At 35.8% G+C, this 12,626-nt stretch overlaps 2 protein-coding genes across 2 annotated transcripts; both read right to left on the bottom strand.

The window, feature by feature from the left end:
- Nucleotides 1–3,597: 3,597 nt before the first annotated feature.
- Nucleotides 3,598–4,557, bottom strand: LOC119254665 (olfactory receptor 51L1-like). Its single transcript, XM_037521764.1, has one exon. The coding sequence runs from the start codon at nt 4,555–4,557 to the stop codon at nt 3,598–3,600; it is 960 nt and encodes a 319-aa protein (XP_037377661.1).
- A 6,849-nt stretch (nt 4,558–11,406) lies between these two features.
- On the bottom strand, nt 11,407–12,381 carry LOC119255011 (olfactory receptor 51G1-like). Its single transcript, XM_037522032.1, has one exon. It carries the CDS (start codon nt 12,379–12,381, stop codon nt 11,407–11,409), a length of 975 nt encoding a protein of 324 aa, XP_037377929.1.
- Between the last annotated feature and the right edge of the window lie 245 nt (nt 12,382–12,626).

Raw genomic sequence — 12,626 nt, forward strand, 5'->3', positions numbered from 1 at the left:
CCAAGCTGGGCTTATCTGCCTTTCCTTGTTTTTACACACTTACACTCAATATATATCCAATGCCCAGATTGTCCAATATTATCTCATATTTCTTGTGGATTATTTTCCAATTTCTCAGCCATAATTCAATTTAGCAGTCCTACTTCTTTTCATCTCATAGCTTACATTTCAGATGATTTCTCTCATTTTATGGCGTCTCTCACTACCAAGAAGCAGTAAACATGAAGCTTAATCTGACTGGAGGCCCATCTGAAGAAACTCCAGTCACCACCATGATGTCTTACTGAGCATATAATGAGACAATTGCCCACCATGTTTTTACCTGGGAACAAGTTTATACACTGTTTCTTGGTTCTGCTAATATTTAAACAGTTACATTCTGATATAATCTTCTGGTATACAGTTCAACACTTGCTTATACATTAATTTTGAACAAATGACTTTTCACTCTCTATTCCAAAGTTGGCCCCACTGAAATCTGATGATAATAGTATTTCCAGAGGATTGTGCTAAGGATTAAAGGTGATATTTGAATAAATACTGAGGTGACCACAAAATAATGGTGATGATGATAGTATAGATTGGTAGGAGGACAGTAATAACATCAATAACAACAATATTTTTGACATATTATTGGAGGAATAATGACAGTATGAAGTACGCTCCCGTAGTGAGAACAATGAGGGGACATATAACAGAAAAACGAAGCATGTAGGTTGAGGAGAGGGAAATGAATCATAAAAGTTTCACCTCCCTTTTACCCAGTTAAGAATTAGTATAGACAAAAACATGAAGTTTTTCATAATCTTTTTGTGTAACTTAAGACATCCTTAAATTATGAATACCTTAATTACATATTTTTCATTATATTAATAACTCTGATTTGGGGGAAAATATACAGATTCCTGGATAGAATGGGAAATCTAGACCTAGAAAAGACCTAGAAAAGAAATGAGATTTCTGGGATTTCACTAAGAATGGAATCTGAGCAACCATATTAACGTTCCAATTTACCACTATAGATATTCATTAAGTCACATATATTCATTTGTTCCACCTTTTCATCCATCTATTATTCTAAAACCCTATACATTGTAGTACAGGAATGTTGATACTTCCAAATTCTTTTGATTCTGATTCTATAATTTCAAATGCTTTCATGACTTTGGAATATTTTCCACCTATCCACAGTGGAGACTGGAATTAGTTTATTAGCTCAAAAATCAAAAGGACTTATGAAGTGAGGTTTAGAGATTTGACCTGCAATTAATGTCACATAAAAATTACTGCAACTGGGTACTGAAATGGACCTTGAAGATTATCTCATGTAATCACAACCATAGTATAAAATTCTTCTGGTTATTTGAAAAGTCTTCACCTTGTGTAAGCATCACACCCATGCACAGAAAGGAAACCTCTTACTGTCACAGTCTGGGTCACCAAGGCTAACCTGCATGGATATTCTGATCTGATTTGAATGCTATGGAAATGGACATGAACAATAACGCTGTTCTGGAGGAGATTATGCCCTGAGATAGAATGAGAACCTCTGCCTTCTTGGCCCAGGCTCCTGTTCCCCTTCCCACACTTTGGGGGTTTGTATTCCCTTCTTTTGCCTCAAATATCCCCCTTGCTATTTCCTATTTCCTCCCACTTTTATTTTCCCAGGCCTCACGTACTCGGTAGAATAGCTCCTCTTGCCATGAGACACCTTTCCAGTTCACAGCAAGGATGAGTTAATAAGTCTTTTTTGTTCCCTCGAGATGTAAGTCTCTAGAACACAGATTGGACAATGGCTGTAACCCTGTAGGTGCCACCACTTCAATTTATGGCATTTGTAAGATCCTCTCCTCACCATCTAGACTGTGGCAGGATATTGACTTATGGGAATACAGGGGATGAGGGCTATGTGGACCCTCGTGGCAATATTCACATTGTCTTCACATCTTTCCTTAACACTATCATTTTTGCTTTTTTTTCATATGATACCAAGAACATGATCTAATTTCTTGTTTATACATCAGGATTTTATTTTTAGTTATTATTTGGGTCAGTGCTAATAATGTCTGCAGGAGTTGGAAAATTAGAAATCACGATAAGAAATAGCATAATTATGTAGGGGCACACATATAGCTGTATTAAATCCAGACACCAGAAATAATTTGAAAACAGTCTTCACCTTGTGTAAACATCACATCCAGAGTCCATGCAGAGAGGAGACTACTGCCACAGTCTTGGAAATTGTAGATGTACTCCATGTGCCTGAAATTTGAAATCTTATTTTTTAGCTACTAATATCTCTTTTATTTTACAAAATGTAACTCTTGACAGGCCTATGTTTGCCACAAAGATTTATTGCTGTACCAAACTATTTTTTAACAATGATTGAATAATTTCTTAATCATTTATTTGTTCTGTAACAAACTATTTTAAAACATTATTTATTCAATAACTATTGATTCCCTTTTATAACTATAGTATAGAATTGGACAGACACTGGTTGAAGAATAAGTCCTATGTAACTGGCTTAAGATATGTGAAAATACATTACATATTATTAAGAACAAAACAATATTGGGAGCTGTAACACATGTTTACTTACAAACTTCTTTTTTTCACTTTCAGTTATTTTTGTCTTCATCTGTAAATATACAAGCTAAACAAATTAAATTGGGTAGGTTCATATAAGTCTATGCTTTGTCACATTAGATAATTTCAGAGTAATAAGAAAAGATAGGTTTGTAAAAGCATTCTAGATTAAAATTTAAAAACCTATATTTTCATTTTCCTGCTACCAAGAACTTATAAGTAGGTATAATTCAGAATTACATCAATTTTACATTTAGAAACTATTAGATCCTAAATTATTATCCAGATTTTTTAAAACCAATAGATTTCAATTGCTGTTTTTATATAAAAATAACTGAGGGCTTTTTTATCCTATGGGCCAGCTTTCTACAAAATTAATATTGTTTCTAAAAATTAAGTAAAAATAAATGAATAAAGAGGTTGCCACTTTGTATCCCTGAGAAAAACAAATCTCAAAAGGGCATAAAATACATAAACATTGAAAGATGACCCTCGTGCAACATGAGGATTTATATCTTGTGATTTGGGTACAAAAATGATTTTAAATTAAGATAATATTTTTTCTATCTTCATGAAAATAGAGAAAAAACAGATTAAAAACACATTTATATAATAAGGATTACAATATAAAATGCCCTGAAAAATATTCAAAATTAAAAACCAGGAAATGTGGATTCAGTATATTCAAGGAAAACTTCATGGAGAGGTGACCTTGAATAAGAGTTGATATAAGAAATGAGAGAAAAAGGAGGTAAATTATTCCCAACACACTCTATAGTAACACATTTATAGTTAAAGCATATTTATGAGAGACATGTTAAGTCCATCCCTTTAGTTCCAGTGGACACCAGCTCTTTCCTTAGGACCCTTTCATGATGCTTCCTTGCTCTATTAATGGTTCTTCAGAACTCTCCCGTTAGTAACACTGGTGCCCACACACCTATATCAGACAAATTGTTATGTAATTACATCACTAAGACATGTGCCATCATTATCTTGAGGACATGACTACATCATACTAGAACCGATTTTCTTGGGGAGAAACAGGTTGAGGATTCCTTGACGGATCTGCTTAGTCTTCACACTGTAGATAATTGGGTTAAGCACAGGCGGAATTAATAAGTAAATATGAGCCATGAAGATGTGGATGAGTGGGGAGGAGTGTTTGGCAAAACGATGGACGATAGATAGTCCAATCATAGGCACATACAGGATGAGCACAGCACAGATGTGGGATCCACATGTGTTAAGGGCCTTAAGCCTTCCCTCCCTAGATGATATTTTTAATACTGAGTGAAGAATGAACACATAAGACACAAAAATGCCCAGCGAATCCATGCCCCACAGCACAGTGATCAGAACCAATCCATATATAACATTAAACTTCACATCAGCACAGGCAAGGCGGATCATGTCCTGGTGCAGACAGTAAGAATGAGAAAGGACATGGGAGCGGCAGAAGGGAAAGAAAGCCAGCCGGGCCAGAAGTGGAATCATAGCAATGGCACTCCTGAGCAGGGATGCAATTCCAATTTTGATGATAAGTCTTGGAGTGAGAATGGTAGCATATCTTAGGGGGTTGCAGATGGCCACATACCTGTCAAGGGCCATGGCCAAGAGTACACATGATTCAGTGAAGGAGAAAGTGTGAATGAAAAACATTTGGACCACACAAATATTGAACTGGATCTCCCTGGAAATGGACCACAGCACCCTGAAGAGTGTGATCATTGTGGGCATGGACATGCCCATGTCCGTGAGGGAAAGCATGGCCAGGAAGTAGTACATGGGCTCATGGAGTCTGGAATCTGTCCGGACAATATGCAGGATGGTGCAGTTGCCCATGATTCCAACAAAGTAGAGGACACAGAATGGGATGGAAATCCAGTGGTGATATTCCTCATAGCCTGGGATACCTGTGAGATAGAACATGGAGGAAAAGGTATTGCTGGAGTTTAAGGGTGCCATAGTGCTTGCTGTTACGCCTCAATCCAATCTCACAATCACACTCCAGTGGAGAAGGCAATGAGAAGATCAGCATCTGTGTAGGGAAATTAAAAATAAAAAAACAATTCAAAACTTTTGCTTGCTTACAGTTGTCTCTAAATCATGTCCACAGCCTTGCTTTCTTTTTCTCCATTTCACTGTTGAGTTGTTGTTAGTTAACAAAGCATTTCTTGTCTTCCCAGATCAGACCCATCATTTCTACCTAAATATGAATGATTTTCTTATAAAAACATTACCTATAACTGCACTCACAGAATGTCTTCTACATTAAATTTTTATCTTCACAATTTATGTAGGGAACATCCCACATCTCAACCATGGTCACTGATGTCACAACAACACTGGCTTATTAGCATGCAAACTCCTGTTTCTCCACATTTCACGTATCTTCCTCCTCCTCCTTTCTACACTTCCACTCATTATTACCTTCATTGCCCACATTTTCCAGTGTTATCCCTTCTCCTTTTCCAATTTCTTATCCTTCATCCAATCTTAGAAATCTGACTTCTTTTTCTTTTACTGTGACTTCTCTAATTTTATGATCCCTCTCTCCTACCTCCAAAAAAGAAGTAAAAGTAAAGTTAATTAAAAATTGGAAAATTTATGACCTGAAGGAACATCTCAGTGACTTTTTATTTTTATTGAAGTAAAACTCCATTAAAACATGAGATATGTGTCAGATGTTCATCACTGAAAATGTGTGTATATGAATACATTTAAGTTCACTATTAAATGTCCAAATCACTCCTACATTGACTTCTTATTGAGATTTTAAGGAGACAACTTCCCACCATATACCACATGCAGACTCTGTTTTCTGGATCTGCTAGCACTTTGACAGAGGTATATTATTGCTCCCACATTTATAACTTTGCACAAATTACTTTTATCTCATTGTTCCAAACTGTCCCCTCTGAAATCTGAAGACAGTAACAATTTGATAGATGCTGAAGACTAAAAGAGATATTTTGATTTAAATATTTAGCATAAACTCTTATATATAGTGACCATAAAATAATGGTGGTAATGATGATGATGTTATAGTGCTGAAGATGAAGGAGTAATGTGGACAATATTCACAACAATAATGACAACATATTTTGAAAATATTATTAGAGGGAAGAATATGTGGGAATATGGAGCATCTACCCACAGAAGAGAGCACTATGAGTAGACATGTGACAAAAGCAATCTAGGTAGCCTGAGAAGAGGGAAATAAATTATCAATCGATCAGTGATATCTCCCTTTTATCCAGCGAACATTCAGTATAGCCAGAGAGATGAAATTTTTCTTACTCTTTTTCTATACACTAAAACTTCTCTAACAATGATGACGACCCTAATTATATTCTTTTCTTTATGTACATTGCAAACTTGGAGAAAAACAACATACAGGATCTAGGGGAATAGGAAATCTGATCAAGAAAAGAAAAGAGATTATTTGGTATTTCACTGAGCTAGACATTTGAGCAGTCTCGTTGCTATTCTACATGATCACAACATAAGTGTTCACTGCAATACACACATTCCCACTTGTTATGCTATAATCATGTTCATTATAGTGCAGGCTCATTCTGACAGTCGGTTCCTATTGCTTCTGATTCCATAATTTCAAACGTATCTCCATGGTTTTCTGATATGTTCCACCATTCCTCAGGGAAGGAGGAGAGACTTTGTAGATTTATAGACTCGAAAATCAAAAAGACTTATAAAATGGAGTTTGGGTCTCTGAGACATAATTAATGTCATATTAAAAACCACTGATAATTGTTATTGAAAGGAAACTTGAAGGTTATCTGATGTAATCCCAACCTTAGTATAGAATTCATTCTCTGTTTTACCTAAACACAGCCCTTTACCCTGGGTAAGCATCACACCATGCACAGAGAGGAAACCCTTACTATGAAAGTCTGGGTTATCTAGGCAAGCCCTGCCTGAAAATACTGATCTGACTTGAATGCTATGGAAATGGACATGAACAATAAAGCGCTTCTGATACTGTGTCCTGTGATGGACTGAGAGCCTCTGTCTTCTTGGCCTAGTCTCCTGTTCCCCTCCCCACACTGTGGGTGTCTGCCCCCGTCTCTTTTGCTTCAAACATCTCCCTCACTATTTTCCGATGTCCTGCCACTTTCATTTTCCCCAGTCCTTACATACTTGGTAGAATAGTTCCTCTTGTCGAGAGAGACTGTCCTAGTTCTCAGCAAGAAGGATGAGTTAATAAGTCTTCCTTTGTCCTTAGAGATCTGAGTCCCCAGGACACAAGCTGGACAATGCCTGTAACCCTGTCTGTGCCACCACTTCAGTGTATGGTTCTCCCTAATCTCCTTCCACCACCATTCAGATTATAGCAAGGCATTGCCATTTGGGAGATGGGGAAATGCTACACAGAGCCTCAAATCAGCATAGCTTCAACATCTAGGTAAATGATAGAATACATTGAGATGAGGTAGCTCTTTATATTGAGAATATATAGAACTTACATATATATGTGCATAAATTGCATAGGAAACAGACTCAAAGGAATTAAACTATGAAGACACATAGATCCTTTAGCCCAATTGCTAGAAGTAACTACAGTTCTATTTTCATAAACTGAATAAAAACAAGACTTGGTTGCCTCCTTCAAAATCAGAAACACGAGGACTATGGGAGGGTCTCCCTGTAGGCCTGCACCTCTGTCCTACAACCCTATTCTTGTATGCATAAATAAATAAAAGTAAAACCTTTAAAAGTAAAAGAATAGGAAGAATATGGGAGGTATGGGTACCTTCCATTCAATTTTGTTAAAAACATAAAATTGCTGTAAAAGTAAAATGTATTTTAAAAACATCTACTAAGGTTTAAAATAATGTCATCACAAACTTTTTTATTTATTTCTTTTTTATGTTTATTTTTTAAGTTATAATTTTAATTAATTAATTTTTATTTTTTAATTTTATATATATTTTACATTATTTTTCATTTTTGCACAATGTATACATTTTCATTGTGGTTATTATAGTCCCCATACAATTCCCATCTCCCCTTGTTTTGATCCTACTCCCTCCTCCCCCCTCTGTAGTGTGTCTCTGGTTTATAGCTGCTTGTTGATTTTGATTTTTACTTTATTATAATTAGTCTTTTTCCTGATCTCTTATTTAGGTTTTCTAAATACCTGCTATGAGTGAGACCATCTGATATTTTTCTTTTTCTTTATGGCTTATTTCACTGAACATAATCCCTTCCAGCTCCATCCATGTTGCTGCAAATTGCATGAGTTTATCCTTTTTGATTGCTGAGTAATATTCCAGTGTGTATATGTACCACATCTTCTTTCTTTTTAATTGAGGTAATATTTGGATACCCCCATCAGTTATTACCACCATAGAGTACCCACCACCAAATCACTCATATTCCACCCCATAGTCCATTGTCGCTTCTTCCTTCTTTGTTCTTATCCCTCCCCTACACCCACTTTCTAGTGCTTCAGTTCTATAGTCAGCTTTCAAGGGTTAGTTTTTAAGCCTGTTTTATCTATTAATTTAGTTATTTTATGTTAGAGACACCATCTGGTATTTATTTTTTTCCCTCTAACTTATTTCACTTAGCATTATCCCTTTCAGCTCCATCCATGTAACTGCAAACTCTTTTCTAATGTGGTACTTTCTTCACTGTGCCATAAAGTTTCCTGAGGAAACAGATCAGATAAATTTGATTAAATTTAAATGGAAGCTTTTGCTTAATGAACAAAATTCTCCAAATGTTTGCCTACAATATTGACTTAAATGTCTTTTTTGTTGAGTCCTGTATCCCAGTTGGCATATGGTCTATTAAGTGGGACTGTGTTGCCAATCCCACTTAGTACAGGAACTAATTTAAAAATAAACAGGACCTACTATTATTAATCTTTCCAACTCTGGAATTGATATTGTCAAAATTGGTTTGATTATAACTGAACAACACTACCATTTATTTACTTAGTATTTATTTCATGAGATTATTCATCCTCAGGTGTTGTTATATTTAACACAGTCTATTGTGAATTCACATTAAGGAATTGATGACTTCAACAAAAGTTAATAGTTCTTTTTTTTAAGATTTATTTATTTGCACACAAGAACTGGGGTACAGGCCAGAGGTGTGGGGGTAAGAGGATTCACCAGAGACAGAGTGGGGAGCAGAACAGGCAGATGTACTGAAATACACTGCTGAGGGGAGCAGCAGGAGAGTCAGGAGAGGTCTGCTGCACCATGTGGGTGGCTCCCTGCCTGGAAATCAAATTCATGCTGCAGTGGCTGTGGAGAGCTTAATAGGTTGCATCTTAACCCCGTGCTCCCCCAGGGAGCCCAGAAGTAATAATTCTTATAGAGAAGATTTACTCAGGTACTCAGTTGATTTCTTTCCTCAAAAAGAAATTTATTCCGACTGACAGGCTCTGAAAATGATTGACTGTGTATGCCTTACCACTAAAAAGCACCTCAGAACTCCATCTTCCCAGCTCTCCCTGTGAAATTACCAGAAAAAAAGGTTGGTCTTACTACTTTATTGGTATGAATGACCTCAGAATTCTCCTTATATTTTTAATTCTTTAATATGAACTTAAGTCACTTTGACATCACCTAAACAGTGTATGACCAAGGATTTGAAATGTAGAGGATTATGTTCAGTCACGCAGTTATACTCCATTAACTTATTACTCTGGTATACAGTTAAAGAAATAAAAAAAAATTACATTCCCGACCCCACCAAGTTCTTTGACATTATTTCACAATCTGAATCCTGAACAAAGCACTATGATGAGTAAACTGTGATAGCCAAATATCCACATTTACAGCTAATGATGGAGAGGCTTCCACAGTTAGAGGCTGATTGATGTTACCCCAATAAATAATGCTCTTAAAATAAGAAAAAATAAACTTTAGGATCTATATAGGATAAATTGTTTCTTCAGGAAATAAAATATTAGATTATCTTTGTTAGTTGCAACTTTAATTTTAATTTATTATTTTTATCATCTTATGGAAAATACCAGTGTATATCAAAGTAGAGAGATTATAATACATCCCCAACTAAACATCAACCAGCTTCAACAATTATTAAATGATGAACAGTTTTATTTGGTTTTGTATTTATACCAATACTATTTCTATTTTTCCTATATTTGTTTTTGGAAACATTCCACATATTATTTAATGCACAAATTCTTCAGTATACTTAATGTAGAAGATTCCAGTCATATGTTTTCTGCTCAGAAATCCCTATATATTATATTAAATATATTTTTTGAAGAATTCTCAGATTCTAAAACTCTTATTTTTTAGTAAACTTGATATTTTTGCTACATATATAGTATTATTTCTTTATTTGTAACCTTTAATAACTTCACCAGGATATGCCTGGGTGAGAATTCTCTTCCATATTGGAAAAATATCTCTCTTTCCTCTTTCATCTGTGCTATTCTCTACTATATTGACACCCATTAATCAGATTATGAGTCCACAAGGTCTGTCTTACATATCAATTATTATCTTAGTAATAAGTTCACTTTTTTAATGTTTCCCTTCTATTCCTTTTATGTAAGCCTCTATTTTATTTATGCTGATTAAGACATGCCAGCTATTTCAGTGTACTTATTCATTCTTTTCAGTATTCTCTAAGAGTATCCATTTGCCCCCTTTATTCCAAAATCTGGTTGTCTATTTCAAGTCTTTAAACTACATTACACTGATTTTTTGCTGTCTTAAATTCATTTTTAACTATAAAGTGTGTTGTCTAATTTTTTCTGTTCCTGGACATAAATTCACTTCCTTAACTGCTTTCATTATTTTCCATATCCTTTCTACTTTTGAAGTTATACCAACTTGATGTTGTATAGGTATATTTATGTATGGCTGTCACTGTGATTTAAAATAATATTTGCACAAAAATAATTTTTTTAGGTTTTCCTTGAACTTTCTAATTACCTAAGCCCCACTTTCCTTCTCCCATTAGGATATGCACATTTAATATTGAAAATTACCTTGTTTGTTCTTTTCCTGTCACTTCCTGGGAATTGAGTGTGATAGCAGGAGATTTAGGAAGTTATTGTTTATGGTGGTTTTCAGCATTTCTTTTGCTGTATTTTTTTTTAAACTCCTGTACATAAGATATTTTGCCTAATAGGAGTACACACTAACCAAAGGAGCTTCATATTTTTTCATCTTGCCATTTGACGAGTGTGCAGCCATTGTGGTGTGAAATCTGTCTTTGGGTTTTCTCCATTGGGAAAACTAACTCCATGCATTTATTATCCAAGTTACTTTTTTTCTAACAATAATTTCAAGAGAAGTAAATGAAACAAAGAAATGCAGGGTTTTTGTTTATCCCATCTTTAAACTCAAACATGCATCTGTTATAATTTAGCTTAAAATGTGAAAAAAAACGAGACCCATTTTCTCCTCATGGGAAAGAAATTTACCTAGTTCCCAATGCCAGTGGTACTACATATAATACCCCTGCTGTCTTTGAAACGTTAGTTTCTCTATGCCTTAGTTTTAACAGAAAATTGAACTCTTCTTTTAAATCTAAATAGAAACCATCTCCATAAATTATTTGAATGAAGTAAATTTCCTTTTACTTACTCTCTTTGGACCAGGATTCTGATATGCTCAAGTTAGGAAGTAACGACCCAAAAATAATTACAATAATTTCCTTGAAAGGACTTGTAAAATTAATTATCATGGAAAGATTATACACCAAATGTTTCCAGAAGCTCTAAATAGGTTATCTTCAGGATGAAGAAAATAGATGTTAAGGTCAAGATAAAAGGAAATCATGTGCTTTCTATGTTTAATTAAGCCCAAACCTTCTGGCTAAAAATATCTTTAGGAAGCCTTGGCGAATCTGCTTTGTCTTGACGCTATAAATAATTGGGTTGAGTACCGGTGGGACTAAGAGGTAAATATTGGCCATAGTTATGTGGATAATAGGGGAGGAATGTTTTGCATAACGATGCACCATAGATAGCCCTATCATTGGCACATACAAAATGAGTACAGCACAAATGTGGGAGGCACATGTATTAAGGGCTTTTAGCTTCCCTCCCTTGGATGCAATACTTAGCACAGAGCGGAGGATGAAAGCATAAGATATGAAGATTCCTAGAGAATCTACACCCCAATAACAAGCAACAACAAACAAGCCATACAAAATGTTGAAAGATATGTCATCACAGGCCAACCGGATGACATCTTGATGCAAGCAAAAAGAGTGCGAGAGAACATGGGAGCGACAGAAGGTAAATTTAGGAATCCGAACAACAATAACAGGGAGGACAATTGCGCATCTGATGACAATGGCGATCCCTATGTAGACAATGCGTTGTGCGGTCAGTTTGCTAGAATACCTCAAAGGATCACATATGGCAACATACCGGTCAAAAGCCATGGCTAGGAGCACAGCTGACTCCATCAGAGAAAAAGTATGAATGAAATACATCTGGACTACACAAGCATTCACTTCAATCTCCCGAGCATCAAACCAGAAGACTTGCAGCACTGTGGGTAGGGTGGAGATGGACATGCCCATGTCGGTGAGGGACAGCATGGTCAGGAAATAGTACATGGGCTCGTGGAGACTCTTATCAGTGCGAATGACATGAAGAATTGTACAGTTGCCCACTATTCCAATTGTGTATAACACACAAAAGGGGATGGAAATAACGTGATGAAAATTCTCATAGCCAGGAATTCCAGTGAGGTAGAGTGAAACAGACTGTCCAAAACTAGAATTAGAACCTGTGACCAGGTTGCCCCATGGAGCCATTATCTTACCATAAGCATGTGGACTCCTAGAAGGAAGAAAAACACACAATATTAAGAATATTGAAACCCATATTTCTTTTAAAATCATTTTTTAAAGATTTATTTATTTTTATACAAGAGCTGGGGTAGGCTACAGGCCAGAGGCTTGGGAGGGTGAGAGGATTCACCAGAGACAGAGTGGGGAGCAGAACAGGCAGAAGGACCAAAATACACTGCTGAGGGGAGCAGCGGGCCAGACAGGAGAGG

The sequence above is a fragment of the Talpa occidentalis genome, unplaced genomic scaffold, assembly GCF_014898055.3.
Source record: "Talpa occidentalis isolate TD23 unplaced genomic scaffold, MPIMG_talOcc4v2.1 talOcc4.3, whole genome shotgun sequence".
NCBI classification, from domain to species: domain Eukaryota; kingdom Metazoa; phylum Chordata; class Mammalia; order Eulipotyphla; family Talpidae; genus Talpa; species Talpa occidentalis.